We start from the raw sequence: 24,039 nt of genomic DNA, 5'->3' as shown, positions 1-24,039 counted from the left end.
CTCGAACTCACAGAGATCCGCCTGCCTCTGCCTCCCGAGTGCTGGGATTAAAGGTGTGGCCACCAATGCCCAGCTATTTGTTAGATCTTAAAAAAAAATTACCACAATGAATTTCACACACACCAACAGAGCCTGTAGCTAAGACACAGCTCCACAGAAAATAGCAGTCTCTGCAAACTTCAGAGATCCAGGCAGCTGGCAGCTCTCCTGACTCAAGCCCCACCTGCCACCCCCCTCCTCCTGATCCATCTCCTCCTAACACCTGATTCCACCCCAAGTGAATCCTGGTGGCCCAACTAGCCTGGCTCACTTTTTACTTTGCACTCAGTCTAAACCAGGAGCTTGGCCAGATAGCAAATATTGTTTAGCCTCTACAGACCATCTGTTTTGTGCTGCCACTGTTGTAACAAAGCAGCCAAGTTCCATGTGTACATGTGACCATGTGCTGGCTGTGTTCCAACAAAGCTTTATTTCCTAAAGCAGGTGGCGGCCCAGGTTTGGCCCACAGGCAATAGTTTGCCATTCCCAGGCTTGCTAGAGGCATTCACGATACTGCCAGATATCTTACAGCACCACCTCCAGCATATCTTCTAGTTACTACAGCAGTTTCAAAGAATCATTGCTCTTCTGGGAAAAAAATGCTCACTTACATAGCCACAAACTTCTGCTCTCTTAATAGACTTTGCTTTTTACAGTTTTACCTACATACATTCAGTAGGTTGTACTGACGCTCACATATCCTTTGCAATCTCCCCACATCTCTCATCAGTGTGGTGTGGTTTTACATCAGTGAGCTAATGCTGGTATCTACCCACTGACAAAAGTCAATGCCTCTTAAAGATTTCCTTCATTTATATATAATGTCCATTTTCTGCTATAGGTTCTGTCTTCTTATCTCCCCTTAGTTGTGACAGTCTTCCAGGTTTTCATTGTTTTGATGACCTTGTGGTTTTGAGGTCTACTGGTCACTTATATTGTTGTGTGGTGACCTGGGCAAGTGGCTTCCCCATTGCATGCGTACCCAACCTGCTGTCTGTCTTTCTCCTTCATCCATCTACTTCTAATATCTGATTCCACTTCCAGGGAGTCCTGATGGCCCAGCCTATCTGCCTTTCTGCTGGTATTTGTCTGGGGTTTCCCTTATGATGAGAGAGTGGGAATACTAAGGGGGAGTTCATTTGTAAACTCACTATAGTAAAGGCTGCTTCATCTGCTTTTAAAAGTGAAACCAAATAGGCAGTGAAGGGAGAGGCCACAGAAGGGGAGGGAGGCAGAGCACAGTTCTTGAGGTGCAGCACCTAAGTCCTCATTATTGTGGTGGACCTGCAGGACCTGGGACAGGTCGCCATCCCGGGAGACTGAGAGCACTCCCTGTGGCCATGTATACTTAGCAATCTCTTCAGTACATGGTGCTTTCTATCTTTTTATTAATTTTCTTGGCATGCTTCTGTGGAGTCAAAGGACTTTGGTTTGAAGTTCAAGCAATTTCACCTAGGAGATACCAAGAAAGAAGCTCAGTGTGGCCGATGTCACCAGAGCTTTGGAAGGGACATCTCTTTCCCAGGGCTGGATGCACCTGCATTTGTCTGTCCTAAGTAACTATAAAGAAAAGTGTAAGGATGGCAACTTGTTCCTGGGTATACTTAAAGACTTCTCCATCAGAGTGTGAGTTGAAAATCATTTCTTCTTTCTTGTGTGTTTAAGAACTTTCAAGAAACTAGCTAATCAGAGAGAATCCCACATGGCCACAGGCTCTGCTCTCCACCTGGTAGGTAAAGTCCAGTTTCTACATCCTGAATTGCTGCTAAGAGTTAAAATAGCAGAAACCTCAAAAATGTATTTCAGGGACACTTTTCTTTTCATTAAGATTCACTTGACAAAGCAAGTTTGGATTTGTTTTTTGAGGTTAACATTTGAACTTTACTTCAAAGTTTTATAATTTCATGTGAAGTGTGGGGAATGGGTGTCTTTCTAAAAAAAAAAAAAAAGAAAACACACACACACCCTTAAATACCAAGTGCCTCCCTGTAAGTACATCCACTTAAAAAATTGATCCTCTAGCTTTCTATAGATTTTAATAATGTATAGTTAATTTGTAAGATTGTTTAAATCTCATTGTGTTATGTTCCTACATTTTACTTAATTTTCATTAACATATTAAGAACTCATATAAATATATGGACAACAGAACACAATAGAGACTATACAAGTACATAATGCATTGGCATAGAAATTCACATAAAATCTAATTTTGTCCCTTTAGTTTATTAGCATAATATTGACTTTCCTACAGTCCAGTCATAAAATTCTATGTGGGTATTTAAATTTTTATTATTTTTATTGATATGCAAATTAAATGTTTTGAGATCCACCTTTGGGGGGCAGCTATTTAATTACTCCATATGGTAAATATGAAAGATTGTATTCCATACATGTATATGACTGTTTTGCATCTACCAAGAATAAAATCTGAAAATAAAAAAAAACAATTGTTTTTCTTTCCCTGACTTACTCCTCCCTCTTTCCTTCCCATTTCCTCTCTCCCTTCCTCTCTCCATCTTCCTCTCCTCTCTTTCTACACGTTTATACATATGCACCCATGGACAGTAGTAACTCCAGCCATGGTTACATGTTAAATTGTCTTAGTTGTACAAGATCAACCGCAATCTAAAAACACGAAATGGAAAATTTCACAAAGAAACAAGCAAAAACATTTCAATTATGCGCAGCTATGGATAACACAAAATCTTGCAATACCCTGGTCTAACCGACCTCTTCCAACCCAGATGCGATTCGTCCCTCTGTTCAGTGTATTCCTACCTACTGACCTGTCTTCTCAGTGGAACACTCACTATTGTTAAAAATGACCCCAAGCTTCAGCAAGACTGACACTGTCATTTGGCTATGACAAGCAAAGCTGCAAAGTACTGGGGGAGCACTAACTTTAACTTAATCAAAGAAAAGCGTATGCTGAGAACAAATTTTACAATCATGAACATGTCGAGAAAAAAGGACTGTAACTGAGTTTGCACATCAATTTCACCTGCGTTCTTCCCTCAGCAGTAGGGTTCAGCACTATACATGCTTTCCCAGCCACTACAGAGCTTGGAATTAGGCACCCTGTTGTATATAGACAGGTTTTCCTGATAATTCTCTACTTTGCCATTTTACTAGTTGTATCAACTATAATTTTTCTAACCAAAGGGGGATGGATGCATATGTGAATATATTCTGTTGTGTGCTGGTATAGGAATTTTGGTTGAGTATTTATAAATATTTTGGTAAAATAGCAAGGGAGAGAGGCAGACAGAGCTTAAAGAGGAAGAAAAATTAGCCACACATTTTATTTTTCTCTGTATATAATTCCATTTAAGACAGTTGAGATGACTTTCAGAAGGTACAGATGACAAGATATTAAAACACACAAAATATATAAGTGGCTAGAAAATTTAAAGCCAAATAGAGAGCTAGTAGAAAGAATTGTGGACAAACATGGGCGAGGACTTAAAAAGGGGTGAAAAGGCTCTTGAGAGAACATGACACAGTTCTCTCTCTGCCCTCTACAAATGCTCTTCCTTCAGTCTCCATCACACATCAGTAGGCCCAGTCTGTCCCCACTGGGACTTGACATTTCCTTAAGAGATTTCTACAGTTGGTAACACTCTGATTACTGGGATGGTTTTTGGCCTATGTACATATGCATGCATGTATGTGTGTGTACATTTGTGTTCTGTCCCCACAGTCCAATTTGGAGAGCCACCACTGTGTGAATTTGGGTTTCTAGATCTGTTCACTGAAGCTGTTTCCAGAAACACTCACATACAGGATAGGTTAATGAGGATCAAAGGCACGGACCTTGTCAAAGCTTGCCTTAGAAACTATGTCCTTGGGGATGTAGTTATTCCCTTCATGTATTTCCACCATGCATGGTTAGTTGGGTTACTATCATATAACATTGTTTCTACTCTTCCTGCTTTTTATTTTTGAGATAGGATCTCACTATGTTGCCCAGGCTATCCTCAAACTCTCAATCCTCCTGCCTCAGTCTCCAAGGTGCTAGGATTGCAGCCATGTGCAACATTGTTAAGACCAATACTGTTACTGGAGGACATATGCCAATCTCTCATCTCCATTTTCACTTCACCCACTACTGTGTATAATGTGGAAACATTAACTTGGCACCATTGTACAGCTTTAAAACTCAGCAAGTCAGTCTTGGGTTTCCAATTCCATGACATATTTTATTTCTCCGTTCCCTGTGAACTCATTCTACAACTTTTCTTTCTTCCTGTAATTGTAGAAACCACACTGATCACATTGGAAATAGCCCAGCCATCCGCAACGGAGAAAATCATGGTTAGCCATAGAGAGGCATATGAAGGTCACTGGTGAGTGTGCCCAATATAAAGCCTTGTGGAATGTGTGCAGCTCCATTCTGCTGCTTAATAACCAACTTTGATCCCCCCACACAGTGAGAACTTAAAACACATTCAAGACTATGCATGCACCCAATGCTTAAAAATATTTCCATTTCACACCTCACAGCAGAGACCAAGTGTGTGAATAAAAGGAAGCCTACTACATTTTAAGAGGTCTAGCATGTGTCTCAACAAGTTTTAAAACCCCCATAAAGGCTGAACACTCAGTCCCTCGGGGTATAAGGGCTCCAGTCAGGGTCTGGATTTAAGAGAGCAGGGTGCTCCTGGCATTAAGATATTTCCACAACTTTAATAACATTAGGTGCCCGAGTGTTGTAGCTGGACCACTGGTTAGAATATAGGCCACTTGATGGAAAGCATTAAGAAATTGCAGGAACACAGCTATTTCCATCCATTGATGATTGTGTAAACAGAGTGTACCAAGAAGAAGAAAAAAGAAGCCTTATTTACAAAAAAAGCAAGCACAGTCCATAAATCCTACAGATTGGAAGGGATCCAGGCTAAGAATTTCTCCAGATGTCAGTCTGTAAACATGGCTTCATAAAGTGAAATCTCCCAATTAATTGTTGGCAAAATTATCTCTACACTGTATTGGTACATTATGTGCCCTGCTGTATGTAGGAGCATGACTGACAGCCTCTATGGATTGTTAATCAATTCTGATACATGAAATTCAGGGCAAGAAGCCAGGGTGGCACAGCTCTGATACAGCGAGAAGGGACCATAAACTCATCATTCTGGGACTTGGAGTTCTGCTGGCCCAAGGAAACGAGAGCTTTCGAATTTGTGTGCATTACATCTGTTTTTCTAACACATTAAGTTCTTAACCTGCAGCACTTACAGAGACACACACCCAGTAAGAATATAAACATGGAAACTTTAAAAAAGCTACTCACTATTTTGTTAACATCTCCAATCACAATGTTTTCCCACATGTTAGCGAGACCGTTAGAACATCCAGATGCAACTCCAAAAGTAATGTCCAGTCATTGTGAAGAGTGGGGGAGAGGAGAAAGCTAATATCCATTTCCTTTGCCAGCTCATCAATATATGGAGGACTCTACCATGACATGCGAGATCTACTATCTTTTAACTACATCTTTCTATACTGGTAAGTCGAGTTGTTTTTTTTTTTTTTTTTCAAAATGAAAGCAGTTGTGATATCCATTTCATTTTAAAATCTTAAAGAAACCCAATGTACAATTGGAAAGAGAAATAACTATAAGACATTTCCATTTAAAATACTTTCCTACCCCTCTCTTCAGAGACCAGTGCTCTCTCCCAGTACACATGCATAAGTGAAACTCTGTAGCTGTGGTTGTGAGAGAAAGGAAGCCAATAGCTCTGCAATAATAATTTCTGAAAACCAGAAGGGTGGAAGCATAACTCTGCCATGCCTGGACACCACACAGAAGGAGAGTTGGCATTCTTCATGGACACATCTTGAGGAAGAGGATCCTAGAAACTGTTCTTCACATCAGTTTCTTCCCACAACCCAACTAAAAGCCACAATCTTGATCAGATTCTATTGTTTTCTTAATAATAGTGCTTTGATTCAGGATTTTAATATGTATCTCAGGTTAGTCTTGAACACTTGATCCTCTAGCCTCAGCTTCCCAAGTGCTGGGATAACAGATGTGAACCAGTACGGGCAGCCTTTTTCATGTGGAAAATACAGCATTTCCTTTCTGAGAGATGAGGGTTAAATTAAGACTTGTAATGGATTTATCATAGTGCTCAGTACAGCATAAGCCCACCAATAAGGGTTTGCCATTATTTTCAGCATTAGCCCCAGCTGATGTCAGTCATTTCCGTTCCAGCCAGCTGCACATTAAACAGCGAGCCATGAGGCCATGAGGCCGTGAGGCCAGAGAGGATTACATGTGACTCTCTTAGATCCGCACAGGCAAAAGTTGATGGGACATAGGACCAGTGGCAGAATGCTTACAGCCAGACCTGGTGGCCAATGGAAAAATATCAACAAAGAATTAAAAATAAATCACATTCCTTTTAAGAGGAAATTACTAATATTCTACTGTCAAACAACCACTCTTTCTGAGATCACTGCAGGAACTTTAAAAGGGCAGTGATTGTGGAGCTGGTGTTGGTGGTGGTGGTGAAGGTGGTAAAGGTGGTGGAGGTGGTGGTGGTGGTGGTGGTGGAGGTGAAGGTGGTAGAGGTGGTGGTGGTGGTGGTCATCCGTGGTGTGTAATTGCATTTGTCACTTTCTATTTACCAGCAGTGTTCTTATTACTGGGAAATACAAGCCTATAAGAGACTATGAAATAAATGGAGGAAGCATTAAGATGAAAGAGTAAAAACAGTGGTAAGTTTGCTTTCTCATGGGAAACTGAACTGGCCAGCAGATGAACCTTGAAAGAGGAAGTCTGCTGACCTAGTGTTACTAAACATAGGAGGCAGCCAAGGAACAGAGAAGTAGAGTAATGCGTTTAAATGTATGCCTCGAAGGAAGCAAACACCAATTATTTTTATATGACTTTAATTCTCCCAGTGAATACTTTATGGGTGTTGGCAAGTCCTTCTGGAAAAGGAAGGGATTATTAATGAAGGATTCGGTGGCAACCACTTAGCAGTGCTCTGAGAAATAATGCTTAACAAAGAATCATTTAGCTCGTACCTCATCTCTAAAAGATTTGGAAACTTGAAGAATCTTTTTTAAAAATGGTAAAAAATAGCATGTCCATATATATGATCCTTTTCATTTTTGTTTCATAGTCTGTATGACAAACAAACAAAAAAACCCTTCCATTGGAAAATAAATGCATAGAGCAAAGTAGTTGAATTTTCTCTCTTATGCAAAGAGTGGGTGCTTCACAATTTCCTTTTTTATAATTAAAACTTCATTTAAAAGAATTTGCAAGTAAATAAATAAAAATACCTAACAGTGAAGACCAGCCAGACTCAACATGTACTCACTTTGATGAATTTTTATAATGTTACAGCATCCATTATGAATCTTAGGGCTCCATTTAGGGCTTTTTGGGTTTGTTTTTTGTTTTTTTTGTTTTTTTAATTTGTTTTCTGTGACAGGGTTTCACTGTGTAGCCCTGGTTGGCTTGGAACTCATTATGTAGACCAAGATGGCCTCAAATTAATGGAGATCAGCCTGACTCTGCCTCTCAAGTGCTGGGATTAAAGGTGTGTGTCACCACAGCCAGCTTCTTATTAGATCTTACACTTCCACTAGCAAATACACTTTTATGCACTTATCCACCACAGAAAACCCTGAAAAACCCACAACAAAGTTAAAACTAGAAGAATAATTATCTTTAAAAAACGCTTTATATGACTTGCTTGTCCATTATCTGCATTCAGTCCTTTCTTGTCATCTAATAGTGGCCCCATATTGTTCTCCTTTTACATGTTATACTGCACACATGTATATATGTATATAAACATGTGCACATTTGTTAATATATCTATATTGGGTTAAGATCCATGAAATATTTTCCTGAGGTGGGTGACCTTATCTAATACTATAGTCTCTATAAGTCTACCCACTTTCTTGTGAACTTTGTGATTTAATTTTTCATTAGAGCTGAAAACTATCTCATATTATGTATTAGCAGACTGTCATTTATGCAATCCTCTGTTGATAGTCAACTATGTTGGTTCCATTTCCTTGCTATAGCAAATGAAACAACAATAAACATGGAGGTACAACAGAAGAGAACAGAGCATGAATGCAACAACAAAGTTACACCCTCTTAATTTTTGACAAGGAGGTATAAATATACACTGGGAAAGAGTGCTATTCAATAAATGGTGCTGGAAAAACTGGGTATCTAGGTTCCAAAGAATGAAATTTGGCTCATAACTTTAATTCTGCACAAAAATCAATTCAAAAATAGATCAGAGACATTAAATTAAAACCTGAAATGCTAAAAACAGCTAGAGGAAAGCCTAGGAAATACTTCTTAAGACACTGGCATAGGACAGAAGTCTCTGAATAAAACACCAATAGTACCAATAGTACAGGAACCAGCCACAAGTACCAACAGATGGGACTACAGGAAATTTTTGCAATGCAAAGGAACGAACATCAGGGCACACAGCCCATGGAATTCGAGAAAAAAAATCTTTGCCAACTATACTTCAGACAGAGGATTAATATTTATAATTGATAAAGAATTGCAGAAAGTAAACATCAATCAAATGATACTGCCAATAAACAAGTGGACTGATGAAATTAATACAGTTTTTATGAAAAACACAAATGGCTAAATGACTATTTCTTAAAGTGCTTGATATCCCACCTCAACCCAGTCAGAATGGTTATCATCAAGAAATCTGACAACCAATGTTGGAGAGGATGTGGAGGAAGAGGAAGCCTTACTCAGTGCTGCTGGGGGTACAAGTTATTACAGCCATTGTGGAAGTCAACTGGAGAGTCTTCAAAAAAATCATACATTTTTTGTTGACTTATAAAAGAATGTGTAAAAACTTGAGGAAACGGAGTCTCAAGCATGGCATCAGTGAAGAACATCCTTCCACATATTTTCAAGTTTGTGGCACACAGGCCAGTAAATCCAAAGGTGTTTGCTGGGCTCTGTATTCTGACTTACTTTCCCCAAATATAACTTATTCACTCTTGCAAATTCTTACACAATGTCAAACAGTCTCTCAGAATCTCCCAGCGTCTTCAGAAGTGAGCCTCCTCTGAAGTTAGCCTGTCAAAATTTTAATCCCAACTCTGCCATTATTGTATTTTAAAAGTTGCTTAATCTTTCTCTGCCTCAGTTTCCTTATTTGTAAGATGCAGATGATAACCATAGTCAATTAATAAGAAAACTGTAAAGATTGGACGAGTTAATTATGGAGCAATAAACTCCATAACCTAGACTGCCTGGTTGAGAATGATGATAAGACTTATAAGAAATATGCACCACTACCATCTTTGTGATATAGTGCCAGTTTTTCCTAATCAAAGCCCGTGATTCTCATGTGTGACGAGGTGGAGAGCAGAAGAAAGGATGCTAGTAAATGTAACAAAGTGAAAATACCAGCTACTGGTATCTGACCTGCAGGAAAGCGAATTGTTGAGCTGGTTAGCTATTCAAGGGAATGTCTCACTTACTTGTCTGACTTGGGAAAAATGACAGTGACAAGTAGGAAACACAAGTGTGGTCAAAACGGACAATAGCTCCAATAGCATCTCGAACTCAGCCCATCCCAAATGCCACTCTCGATTTTCTCTTCAACCCTTTCCCATCTCAACTCCATCTTTCAGTGATTTGAAGTCACCTGAGGCTTTCTTTTAGTTATATCATTAAAGCTGTTGTTTCTTACACTGAAAATAGATTCTAAACTGAACCATCTTATCCCCCTACTACCAGTGTGATAGAATCCACCATTGTCTCTTATCTAAGCAGCTACTAAATGAGTTATATGAGGAACCCTCAAACAGGACTCTTTATCTACAAAAGCTATTATCCAAACAGCAGCTATGGATCATTTTAGAATGGTGGTCATATTATTCCCAATTTCACCCAGGGGAAAACAGTGTCTACCAAAGACTGCACAACCTGACCTCTCTTGGCACACCTCTAAACCCACTGTCTCACTGGGTTCCTTGATGTCCCTGTAATATACCAAGGACATTTCCCCCTGTGGTTGGTGTGATATCCATTTTCTATACCCAGAATACTTAGCTCTCTGGTAACTGCATGAGCAAATCCCCAAACCTCTTCAAAATCTCTGTTCAAAAGACATCATCTAAACATGGCCTACTCTGGCCACACAGCTAGGTAAAGCCCATTTCCAGACACCATTTTCCTTTTCCGTAACACTGATCATTTTAGCCTTCCAACACACTGTGTTGGTTACAGGCTACTAATGCTGAGTATTTATAATGGCAGAGATCTTTTGTCTGTTTTGCTTGCTGCTATATCCCAAGTCTGAGAACAGTGCTTGGCATGTAATTATCACTTACTGACTAGAAGGAACAGCCTGAGAGGCAAGGAGGGCGCAGTGGAAACCAAGATCAATTTTACTTTTCATATCAATAATATCATCTTCTATTTCAACCAGGATGTCAGAAAATACAGCAAAACTCAGTATAGCACCTCCTGTTTCTTCTCCCAAACCCATTGGATGTTACATGGTCTAAAACAGTTTCTACTTTAGTTGCTGTAAATCTTTCAGAAAAAGACTTACTGGATGGCATTCAGGGAGAACTGGTGAAAGTGAGGAGGTGCAACCACCAAACATTCAGGCCTCAACAGAAACAAGGGCTCAACAGTGAGTTTCGTGGGAGATAATGTTAAAAGAAGCAACAGAGCACTTGGAAGTCCAGTTCATGATAGTGATTTGTGGGTGAACACACTCCAAAGGAAGACAAAAAGACATCTGTCTTCTGGGAAATTTCTTAGACCGAATGAAAAAGAATCCATCGTCTTTCTGGTGGGGTATCGAGTTATGGCCTGGAACACATTATTTTCTCGGGCTCCCTTAAATCTAAGCTTGTTTTAAAAATCAAGCCCAGTAAAGATTAGATAAACAACTGGACAATGTTTTTTACACTCTAGTAACATAAACATTTCCGATTCCTCCCCAGCTCTGTACAAGCTCGAATCTCTAATTCCAGAGAGGGTGAAATAGCCTTAATGTTTAAACATTACCTTGAATTATTCACATCTACCTCCATTTTTTATCTTATACTTTGGCAATAAAAAGCAGGGTTTTGGCCAAACTGTGGTACTGACTCCCTTCCAACAGCAAAACATCTTGGACTAAGCCAGCTCTACTTTCTTTGAAGGTGAAAATGGCAGCCATCCCAACAGACTTTCTCAGTACTCATCATGGACACCACACTGCACCATTTAAACACAAGCTTCACAGACATGGAAAAGAAACATGGGGCTACATACCTGCAGTTCTAAAATGTATTACTTAGAATAGAGATGGGTTGAAACAGTTGACAAAGCAAGGAAACACAAGGAAAGGGCAGCTCTTTGATTGGGAGGATACATAATGTAAGAGATCCCTGGAGAAAAAGGTCTGTGGAAATGTCACAGGGGAGGGAGATAAGAGAATGGAGGGGGCATGGAGAAAATGGGATCACCACCCTGTGCACACCTAATCCTCAGTGTGTTGTGAAATGATGCTGGCAAAGATAGAAGAGAAAATGCTGTGCTTATAGTGGGATTTCATTTGTATCATATCCCACCTGAGCCTGGTCCTCACAACTTTGAGAGTAGAGCAAGTAAAAATATACCCAAGTGTTCCAGGAAAATCACACGCTGAAAGCCAGTCCAGGTTTTAATGCCACTAACTTTCATTCCTGTATGTGTAAAATGGAAATGACTTTCTAAGTAACTGTGAGGAAATAAATGAGAAGTTCCAGAAAACATCACAAACAAAATCATACTCAATTCTTGGCAAGTATAATAAATGGAAAGATGACCAACCCAACGTCAAACATGACAAGTCAACAGCCCATTGAAGAAAAGGATTCTGTCTTCCAATGCAGTAGGGATTTCCCATAAAAGCAGAGAGAAATAAAGAAACACAAACAGCAGGAGGGAAGAAACCAAAGATAAGTACAGAAGAATAAGGTGAGAAAAATATACTTTTAGCATACTGAATAGCTAATAAGGACTACAGATCAAGATGCTAGCCTTGAAGGGATAAAATGCGGGATATAATTTTACAACAGGAAAAGGAGGATTCCCAAAGGGGTAAGACTAGGAATTTATACGTGATTATACTAATGCATTAAGACCATGTCTGAGTACTTACGTGTCAGCCATGGTGCTACCTACATGTTTACTAAAAAATGGTAGTCATTAGAGTATTACTTTCCAAATGGTGAAAACAACTCTAAAAAATAAAACAATTTACTCAAAGTCACACATACAGTGAGCGAGTGTGGATATAAATCTGCTACATAATAGCTCTGAAATTCAGTCCTCAATTAGTCCATTTGGCAGCAGAATTGTAAATTGCTATTCAATAAATAAGAGTTCAAGACAGACAAAACTAAATCATAGTATATGCCCCAGTATTGTCAATATCTACTCTATCCTTTGCCCCAAGAAAATGAGTTCAGAAAAATCACTAAAGCTTTATCCCAGTAAAAACTAAAAAGCAAGCAAGCAAGCACAGGAGTAACAGAAAATAGCAAAGACATGACTTTTAAAAATTTGATAATTGAACACACACATGAACTGTGTTTTGGTCAAATCCACACCTCATTCTGTCCCTTCCAACACCTCCCCTATTTCCCCGCCACTATTTTCTCCCAACTTTCTGTTCGTTTATTTATGATTTCTTTTATTTTTGAGATTATAATTACATCATTTCTCCTTTACCCCTCCAAACCCACCCACATGCCCCTCTGTGCTCTTCATCAAATTAATGGCTCTATTTTCATTATGTGTGTGTGTGTACATGTATGTATGTATACATATATCCTGCTCAATCTGTATAATGTTACTTGTATGTAGGTAGCCATTTGGTATTGGATAACCATTGGCATGCTCTTCCTGGGGTGAAGACTATTTCTTCTGCTCTCAGCATTCCTTAGTTATCTGTAGTTCTTTGTGTAGGACTGAGGCTTTGTGGGCTTTCCCCATCCACTTTGGCACATCTAGTGGTGTTGTCCTTGTTCATCTCATGTTTAGGTAGTCATGTTGGTGAGAATCTATGGATGTAGCACCTGATATTACTAGGAGACAGAGTCTCACAGCAAACTTCCTGATCCTCTAGCTCTTAAAATATTTCCACCCATTCTTCCCTGAGCCTTAGGAGTGGGGACTGGGCTCCACAGCTCTGCATCTTGATTAGTTGCAGTTTGATGTGACAGTCTCATTTTGTTGCAAAGAGAAGTGTCCTTAATGAGGGGAGAGGACTATACTTATCTGTGGGTATAAGGACAAACATTTAGAACGTAGTTAAGGATTGTCCTGTCCTAGCAAACTGGTGGTTGTAGGTCTTTTCTTTATCTACTTAGTGCTGCCCGCATGTGCTTCACATCAGGCTGTTGACTAGGGCATGGGCAGCCTCTCAGGGTCTACATTACTAAAGAGAGCAGACTTTCCCTCTCTCAACTGTCATAAATTGCTGGCAGCTCCTCAGCTGGAAGGGAGTACTTATGAGCCTCTCCCTCACCATACTTGGATTCTGTTTGGTTTGGTCTTGTGTGGGTCTTGTGAAGGCAGGTACAGCAGTCATGAGTGTGACTTCTGACATCCACTACTTCTGATAATGTTTATGTTTCCTCTTCTTTGGTGACCACTAAGCCCTGGGAGGAGGGGCTGTGATGTATATGTTTCATTTAGAGTTGAGCACTCTGCTGTCTCTCACTCTTTGCATGTTGACCATACACTGCAAAAGGAAGCTTCTCTTATGAAGATTTAAGGATGCACTAACGTAAGTGTATGAAGACAAGCATTTGAAGAGTTCTTTAATACTATGTTAATTTAGGATAATATTAACAGTAGGTTCTCCCCTAGGGCCTGTGACCTATCCAGCCGTGGGTTCTTGGTTCAATTAACAGTATTAGGCATGAGATGCATCTTGATGAGTAAGTACGATTATAGATCCAGCCCAAAGTGGATGGTTACTCCTAAAACATCCATGCTAACATTGTTCCTGTAGGCATAGTAATCAGGCCAGTGATTATTGTAGCTCATATGGTTCACAACTGGGTGAAATTGATGAGGAGTTTAGTGTTTTTCCTCCTCTGGTATCATGGATAGCACCTTCCAGTATTATGAAAGCTAGCCAATAGGGATGGAATTTCAAAGTGAATACCAGCTTGATTTCTCCATGTTTCATGACTTAGGTATGTGGTTCTTCAGTAATAGGGTCTTATCATCAAGTCATGGAGGTTAACTAAAGGTAATGGCAATAACCTATGGTAGTGGGGATGTCTATGAGACCCCACTGCCAAAAACTTAAAAGGGGGCAACACACACCTGCAACTTGATAGATTTTTTTCATCTTCAGTTTTTCATTTTTATTAACAGTGGAATAATATTCCAGGGTACAAATGTACGACATTTTCATTATCCATTCAACAGGTGATGGACATCTAGGCTGTTTCTATTTCTTAGATACTAAGGTATTCCATAGTACAATATAAAATCATTTGGATACATGCCCAAGAATTGTATAACTGGATCTTATGGTAGATTTATTTCTAGCTGTTAAGGAATCACAATACTGATTTCCATAAGGGTTGCACTAAACTGTACTCCCTGTATTCACCAGTGAATAAGTGTTCCCCTTCCCCCACATTCATGCCAGAACTTGTCTTTGTTTTCTTTTTCTTAACCATGTCGACTGGAGTAAGATGAAGTAGTTTTAATTTGCATTTCCTGATAACTAAGATACTGAAGATTTAAAAAATAATTTGCCGGCATTTGTATTTCTTCTTTTAGGAGCTACATGTTTAGGTCCATGCCTCATTTTTAATTTTTTTTTAACAACTAGGAAAGGGTTCATTTCACTCAGAGTTCCAGATAAACAGGTCATTCTCAAAAGCAATGAGGGCAGGGGCCTGGAGGCAGGAGCTGGTGCAGAGGCCACTGAGGAGTGCTGCTTACTTTGCTTGCTCAACCTGCCTTTTTTTTTAAATTCTTTAATTACTACTCATATTTACATATTCATCCCCCCATTCCCTTGCCCTCCCATCCTCCCATGTTCCCCACCAACCCCCAACCCACCCCCCAACTCCTCCGCAGGGATAGTGAGGCCCTCCACCCGGGACCTTCAAAGTCTGTCATAATGTTTGGGGGAGGGCTTAGGCCCTCCTTGCTGTATCTGGGCTGCAATAGTAACCCTCCATAGAGAATGGGCTCCCAGAGTCCATTTGTGCTCTAGGGATAAAGACTGGCTCCACTGTTAGAGGTCCCACAGACTGTCTTGGTCTCCTAGCTGGCACCCACATTCAGACGCATGCCTCATTTTTAAAATTGGGTTTTTTGTTTTCATAGTTTTCAGTTTCATTAGTTTTTTGTATATTCTAGACAATAACACTGTGCCAGATGTACCACTGGTAAATATTTGTTCCCATTCTATAGGAAGCGTCTTGACCTGACTGATGGTGCCCTTTGTTGTACAGACACAGTTTTAGGTTCACGAGGTCTCACATGTTTGATGGTTGGTTTTAAATCCTGCACTATCTTTGTCCTTGTCAGAAAGTCTTTTCCTGTACCAGTGAATTTAAGCATATTCCCTCTGTCTCCTCTAACAGAGTCAGAGTATCACAGCTTACACTGATGTCCTTGATCTATTTGTAGTTGAGTTGATGCAGCATCAGAGATAAGGATCTAATTTCATTCCTCTATTTGTGGTTATCCAGTGTGATTAGTGCCATTTATTGAAGATTCTGTCTTTTCTCCAATGTGTATTTTTAGATTCTCTGCCAAAACTTAGATGGCCATAGGAACATAGACTTATATCTGGGTCCTAAATTCTATTCCATTAACCAATGTGTCTGTTTTTATATCAATACCATGCTCTTTTTACTACTATGGCTCTGTAGCATAACTTAAAATCTGGGATGGTGATACGTCCATCAGTGTTCTTATTATTCAGCATAGTTTTGGCTATCCTGGATGTTTAATGTTCAGATATGAAATTTAATTTGGTATCTAGGAAGACCTGCATTATTTTATAGGTTTAGTCATTTGATAGTTCCCTAGGGTTCCTGCATGTTTCTGTTCACAGGATTCTTAAAGATTTATCATTTTCTTTGAATGAGAGAAGGTGTGACTTCAGTAGCAGTGAAACCCTGGGACTAAGGAGGTCATGAAGAGAGGCTGAGGCTTGGCACCATGTAGCAGGGCTAGAGAACCCTGGAAAGATATCATGAGAAGAATGCAGCAGTTGCAATGCAGACCTCAGCATTTGAAGATATCAGTACCATGAGATGGCCACCAGGGACACTGGCAGGTGAAGTATGGAGTTGGCCCTACCTTAAGATACAAACTGTCTGTGCTACAAATGGGGGAGATGGAAATGGAGTCCACTGAAGCACAGAGGGTTGTGAGTGAGCCCCAGATATCAAGCACTGAGATTTTTTTCTTGCTACAATCCTCTTTTTTTTGTAGGAAGACTGTTCCTAGCTTTTTTGCCATTTTTAAATTTTTTCTTTCTTGTAGGGCACTTTACGCCAAACTTTAGTATATGCAAACAGAATATATTTACTCAAGTCCTTTGACAATGAAATGAAAGTGTTAGCATATTACTTTTGGAAAAACATATAAGTACAAAGACATTTGATTTAGTAGTTCTCCTGGGGAGGCATGCCAAACATGTAAATAATTTAAGTGTTCCTAACAAATGGCACAGAAAACAACACCAGATAGCATTTGAAATGATTAACAAACTTGACAAGAATTGAAACACTAAGAATTTTACCTTGTTGGACATTGGTTTTGCTTTGATTTGATTGTGATTGTGCCCTGACTCTTAACTCTTACAGTAAGAAAGTATTTATCTTGTTTTTTGTTTGTTTTTTATAGGAGCCCACAGCTGTGAGACTTTGGAATCTTTGATTATTTTAGAGATACTTTAGCTATTTTATAGAAACTCTGCACTTGAAAGAGACTGTTTTAAAGAGAATGGACTCTCAGAGTGTTTGAATTTTTAAAGACTATGGAACTTCTAAAAATTGGAGTGTTGTACTGTGATATGGATACATGAGAAGAACTTAGGGATGCATAAGAAAGGAAAGGTTATGGTTTAACAGTAATGTGTTTATGGCAAGTTGACAAGGGGTCAATTGTTCTGACTAGTTTTATGTTAACTTGACAGAACTAAGTGTCATTTTGGAAGATGAAACCTCAATTGAGAAAATGCCCCCAGCAGATTGGCAAGTCTGTGGGGTGACATTTTCTTGATTAATGATTGGTGTGGGAGGGTCCAGGCTACTGGAGGGTGGTACCACCCAGGCAGGTGGTCCTGGGTGGTGAAAGAAAGCAAACTGATACCAGGAACTGATAAAAGCAGATGCAGAGACCCACACCCAAACATGAGGCTGACCTTGGGGAATCCTGCTGAAGAGAGGGAGGAAGGATTGTAGGAGCCAGAGGGGTCAAGGACATGACAAGAAAACCCACAAAAAATAACTAAGGCTCACAGGGGCTCATAGAGTCTGAACTGAGAACCAGGGAGCCTGCATGGGACTGACACCAGTTTCTTCAAAATATAGAATTATTCTTGGAATGTGTTTTTGTGCTCCTCCCAGGTAGAGCAGATAGGAGTGAACTTACTTCATATTATTCATTACTTCTTGCTGCTGTTATGCAATTAAATATTTAAACTATCCCTTATATGCCTCTATGCAACATGTTTTTGCCACATGAACTTATGAGAACTTTGCTTGGGAGACTCTTCTTAATACCCAGAGTATAAACTGTCTGATGCTCTGAATAAAATTGGTTATTGCACGAGACTTTAGTGTGCCTCATTCTTAGGTCACGCTCTCCCAGATTCACACCACCAACTAGAGTGGTAAACATACACCCTTTCACATATCTACAGTTATAAATAAAATGTAAAAAATGGAAACTTACTAGAGGATAATATTAAATATCCATTTCTAACCTTTTAATTAATTAAGAATTTTATAATACAAATAACGTATTTGGTCATATTTATGTCTGTAATACTCCTAAATCCCCTCAGATCCACACTATCTTCCCACCTATAAATTCATGTCCTCTTTTATTTTTCTTTTTTCAACTTTATTATTTAAAAATGCTGCAAACCCACACTAATCCAACATATTACATGTATAGTATGTTATTTTCTTTTATAATAACCCACTGAGTCCAATTTGTGTTGTTCATATGCTCGTGGGTGTAGGGTTATCTACTGGAATGTGGTCAACCAGGAATTACAGCCTTAAAGAAAAGGACTCTCCCTCTTCTAGAAGCCATCAGATGTCAACAGCTTCTCAGCCTCACAAGCCCCTCCTCTTCCCATGTTGAATTGCTTGTCCTATATAGGCCTTGTGCAGACAATCTCAACTGCTGTGAGCTCCTGAGTACAGCAGTTTTATCCAGAACACAGCTTCACTGTGGTCCTCTGTGATTCCCTATCTCTTAAAATCCTTCTGTTCTCTCTTCCCCAATGTTCTCTCAGCAGCAGGGTAAGGGATGTGATACAAATATCCCACTTATGGCTGAGTACTCCATTGACACTTCTTCTCTGAACCTGACCAGTTGTGAGTCTCTGCATTAACCATCATCCAGTGTAAAAGGAAACTTCTCTGATGAGGTCTGGGAGCTGCAATAATCTATGAGAAATACAGAGTTACAGGGCAGTTGGATACAATGTCTGTTTAGTAAAATAAGAGGAGTAGGCTCATTTCTGGGACCTGTGAGCTCCCCAAGCATGAGTTTATTGGCCAGACTTACTTTACCAGACATTTGCTTTTCTTCCTTTGAAGCAGTCCTAAAACCCAATGAGAAAACAGTTGGTTACATCCATAACATTCATGACATTGCTGCACCTATGGGCACAGCATACCATAGCAATCATTATTGTAACTCTGTGTTCACAGCTTAAGACTGCTGATGGCTTTTTCACTCAGTAGTCTACATGCCATCTTCTGGTACTACAAAAACTAACCAGCAGAGAGGAAGCTCCCTGGTCAGTCTCAACTTGACTTCTTATGTCTTAAGACTTCAGCAATACTGTTTTATCATCAAGTTCATTTCTGGTATTTTTAAAGCCTAAAAAAAATATAAATTAACAGTTAAATATAATTAAGTCAACAGGAAACAAAATTTATTGGTAAAGCAGATAGAAACACATCAGTCTGGTTTAAGATGAGAATACCGGTTGGCTATCATTAATATTACTTTACACTGCTCGAAAAGTCAAGGCAGTATAATAAGGAAGGAGGAAGAAATTCATGTACCATAAAGTAATTGTAATGTCCAGATAGTATTGCATATCTGAAAATATGAACTAAAATCTGGTAAAATATTATAATATATAATAAACTACAGGGGGCTAGTGGTATAGCTGTGTTACCACAGAGCATGCTTAGTACATGCAAAGCCCTGGACTTGATCAGCAACCCCCCTGTGTCTCTCACACACACAGTACAACCCTCTCTGCACATCAGATGTACATGGATAACACACATAGATTCATGTCTTATAATGACATGTCAATGTTCAGTGGCTAACCACACATCCTAACTGTTCTCATGGTGTTTCCCAGAGATGCAGACAATGGCACTTATAAATGATGAAATCACCTATCATGTACTCTTGGAGCAAATCCTTGTCATTAATTAAGCAACACATGACTGTATATAATGGTAGCCACATTGCTTTCTACTTAAAAGCCTTCAGTGACTGCTCTTAGCTATTTTCCCAACAAAATGGTCTGGCCTTTAACATCAGCCTCGGCCCAGGTTAACTTTCTGGGCACAGACCTTCCTGCTCCAGTTCCACTGATCTGCTCATGTACCTGAAACAACCGCACAGGCCATCTCCCTGTGCCACACACACACACACACACACACACACACACACACACACACTGCTGCCTGGAATACTCTGCCTCCTTTCTGCTCCAACTCCTCTTTCCACACCCACCCACACATCCACAGGCTTTGCTTGAGCCATGCCCTTTGTCTGCTCACGCCTCAAGGGCTTTGGACTGCTGTTTCTCCAGGTAAGGAGTGGGCTGTGGGCAGGAAAACAAAGAGGCAAAAAAGACAAGTCATGATTCCACATGAGTCCCCTGAAAATTAAAAGGGCAAACACATGTTCTAAAAGGCTCGCTGGGCGGTTCCCTGGAATGTGAATTTGTTTTTAAAAAAAAAAAGAAACTGGAAGAAAAACCACCCAGAGAATAGGAAAAAGGGAGGAAATAAGAAAGTAAACAACACCAGTCCATTAATCTATTTTTAAAAGCAGAGGGAATTACTATGGAAATTTTGTGCGTGGTTGATTTTATGTGACGGGAAAATAAAGCGATGCTATTTATATAATGGATGCATAATGCACATCTTCTGGCTGTTATTTTCTAAAATCCCAAAACTGATCAAATGAAACCAGGGAAATCACTTGGAAAAGGTTATAATACCACATAAGATTGGTGGCTGTCATCATTCTGGAAGCAGAAAAGACTTCTGCCACCAAACTTTAGACCCTCTCCAAGCAGGTGCTACCTCTCCTAATGACGCCAAAACAAAACCAGCCATTTGTTGGTTGAACCTTGTTGCCTGGGCCCTCAGGTGAGAGACCCCTCTAAAGTATCTGTATAAGTAACCGCATTCCTGCCCAACAATCACTTCTTTATTTAATGTCTATTTGTCAAGCAAAGATATAGCTAAATAGGCCATAAAAATGCTTTTATAGAAATAAGTTTAAGTTGAGGTAAAGTGACTTTTTATGCATAAGAAAACAGGTTTAATGTTCCAGGGCTATAATATTTAGAGTCATAAATCAGAAGTCTAGAACACAGTGACCTTCCCATTTCCCAGTGAGAACTTACTCTGCATTATTTAATTTGACCAGAAAAACTTAGTTTTGGAATACGAGTGTTTACCACCCCTACCCCAAAAGAACAACTACCAAGTGGCTTGGCTAAAATGGTCACTTTAGAACTAAAGGCTCGGTCTCTGACTGTATGGTTGTGTGTGGTGTGTGTGTGTGTGTGTGTGTGTGTGTGTGTGTGTGTGTGTGTGTGAGAGAGAGAGAGAGAGAGAGAGAGAGAGAGAGAGAGAGAGAGAGACCTCTCTTAAGTAAATAATAGGTGAACAATTTCCCTGGAGGTCATAACCTCATAACCAGTGACTGGTTATGTAATACTTCATGGTATAAGCATCCATCAGTGTTACAAAGCAATCTTTACTTTTCCCAAAGGTTCTATCCTGATCAAAATGGTTCATAATTCAGAGAGGGTTGAACCTCCAACCTTCCAAGCCACCAAATTATACGTTTCAATGATACAGCTATGGAAACCCTCAGCCTATAAAACTCAAAAGGTCCACAATTATTTTAGTATTCCAGTTAAATCTGTGTCCCCATATGTATTCAAACTAGGATGAGTTCTGCTATATCCCATCAGCTTGTTCTGGAAGGAACAAATGAATAACTCCCAAATGAATCACTCTGTCAGGGTGATCTATAAAAAGTGTCCCCTTGGTCAAATTATCTTTTAACAGCCTCTCAGGCCACACTCTGGTTCAGTCTCTTGCAGGGTTCTTAGATGTTTCCCCTGGTCTCACAGGCAGTATATGTTATCTATCACTTGAAAAGCAAAAGTAACATCCAGAGGGAACAAGAGGAACAGCAACCACTTTGCATCAGACAAGCCATCTTACATCTTGATTGCTACCATCTCATCTCACCCAGAACTCCCTGCACTTCTAAGGTGCCTGTGATTATATTCTGTGAATGCTAAGTGCACGTTTAGCAAGAGTCATTACCTTCTACTGTCTTTGTGAGACAGTGCTTCGTGCTCAGCGGTCTGCTCTCAACTGATCATCCAGGAGAACTGCTGGTAGGATTTCATTTGGATGGCCTGAGCTCCATAAATGAAGAGCATCTAGTATGGAGAACACAAACACCATGCTGTGCTCAGAGTTTCAAGCCCCAGTTCTAGCTCCATGACTGAACAGTCTTAGGCAAATCACCCAAGCAATATTTATTTATATAGAAAGTAGAAGAAAAGAATATTATCTTGGGGAATTTAAAAATCTATATCAGGTATGTCAGTCATACAAAATTACTATAATAAAATATTCTAATATGATAGTTAAATAAATGTTCAGATGCACTTATGGTATTCCAGTTGTGAGTGTGGTTATAACAAATAAATGTTCTTCATAAAAACTACATTAGCTATACAATAAGATTGCCTTTTTTAGGGGCTGGAGAGATGACTCAGTGGTTTAGAGCACTTATCACTCTGCCAAAGGCCCAGATCAGTTGCCAGGACCCACCAGGTGATTTCAATCTTCCATAACGTTAGTACCAGAGGCTCCAAAGCCCCCTTCTGGCCTCCACGGGTATTGCATGTTTGTGGTGCACATACATACATGCAGGCAAAACACCCACACACATACAAAACAAAAAAATAAACATTTTTAAAGATCTTTCAAAAAAGATTGCTTCTTCAGGTTGTTGTTCTGTCCCAAATGAATAAAACTCATCCAGCTTAGCACCAAATGCTCAGTTTAAATTTTTAGACAAATATTTGTCTCAGGTTTAAAGAGGTGAAGGGAATTGAGTAATTGTTTAATCTGTCTAAAGAACTTGACTTAAATGTTACTTTATTTTTTCACAACCACCAGAGTACTAATGAGCCCATGGCAGTAAGTTGAAATGGATTTTGAAAATCTGGTTGTTGTCCAGGTCATCTCATAATTTAACTTCTCTTCATGCCATCATTAACATGACAGGTAATGTCCTGGCTTCTGTTGAAGTCTTTTATGTCTGAGGCTCAGGTTGATGGGAAACAAATTTCAACGTCTCCAGACAGACCATGATGGAGACTAGGGCCACACCTTCTGGAGGGTGTAATAAATGTATTCAAACCCTTAACAATCTAGAAAACACATTTCTCTTTGCACAAACCAAATAAATTTGGGATGGTGAGTGGTTTGGTGACCCCAAGACTTGGCTCCATCTCAGACAGAAGAAGGTCTTCTGTCCTGGCTCCCTTTCAGCTCATAATGAAGTGCCCAGAGGATGAAGTGGTAAGGCTGTGGAGGCCTCTGGGGACAGGATGAGCGCCAAGCTAAACACGGAAAGGGCGCTCCTTCAAATCTCCACATTTTTATTAGGGATTGCAAACAAGAATGCCCAATACTAAGATTTTTTAAAAAGAGGCCAGGAATTAGGGCCAAATAGCAAACTTTATCATTTTGAATGTGGAGAAACACACAGTTCTGCAGACAGTGGGCAAGAAGAACCCATAAAAGGCAGTAGCCCAAAGCTAGGCAGACTCCCATCTGCACAAGGATTTTTATGTTCCAGTGTGTTGAAATTAGACTTTCAGCTTCCTGGTCTTCTCCCTCCAAATGCTTCTTCATCAAATATATTTCCTGTCCATATGGAAAGACTACATCCACTGTTTACCTTTCTCCTGGAGACAGAGAAAATATGAGAGACCATATACTGATAGGGGGTGGACCTGAGCAACTATGGATCCCATTGTCACATGGGTATGACAATGAGCCCTTCCTACAAGGGTATACCATAAAAACAGGAATTGCTCCCTGAAACCTTGTGAACATTTTGTTACAGGTTATCACATAGAAGCCAAGATGGTTCAGTGATAACCTACATGATTTTTGGTTTGTCTTCCAGAACTTGTCCAAATTAGGCTTCAGCTATATCCCAGAATTCCCTCAATAAACAAAGTAAGAAACAGAAAGAAAAAAGCAAAAATGGCCTACATAAGCAGATGATTCTCTAAAACAGAAAGAAGCCATCTCTAATATTGCTGCTCCTAAAACCATGGTTGTTTGAACTCTGGGGTCTGGGAATACACATATTGGGAAATGTTCTGCCTATCAGGGCAGTTGAGCAGCAGAGCCAGAATCCCAGTAGCCCTACTGGAAGATGGGGAGTAGAGACCGGTGAATCCCTAGAAG

At 39.8% G+C, this 24,039-nt stretch overlaps 1 protein-coding gene across 8 annotated transcripts in view; it reads right to left on the bottom strand.

The window, feature by feature from the left end:
* Bbs9 (Bardet-Biedl syndrome 9) overlaps positions 1-24,039 on the bottom strand; it is a 408,032-nt gene that overhangs the window by 7,354 nt on the left and 376,639 nt on the right. Inside the window, exon 23 of one of the 8 annotated variants that reach the window (XM_027411684.2) lies at positions 21,886-21,986. The exons of the other annotated variants lie outside the window; for them this stretch is intronic. Coding sequence (XP_027267485.1) covers positions 21,901-21,986 — 86 coding nt within the window. The 3' untranslated portion in view covers positions 21,886-21,900. Of the gene's footprint in view, positions 1-21,885; positions 21,987-24,039 lie in introns of those variants that run through there. 8 annotated transcript variants of the gene reach the window in all.

This window comes from Cricetulus griseus, chromosome 4 (genome assembly GCF_003668045.3).
Source record: "Cricetulus griseus strain 17A/GY chromosome 4, alternate assembly CriGri-PICRH-1.0, whole genome shotgun sequence".
Classification (NCBI taxonomy): domain Eukaryota; kingdom Metazoa; phylum Chordata; class Mammalia; order Rodentia; family Cricetidae; genus Cricetulus; species Cricetulus griseus.
This window is presented reverse-complemented; position numbering and strand designations above follow the sequence as displayed.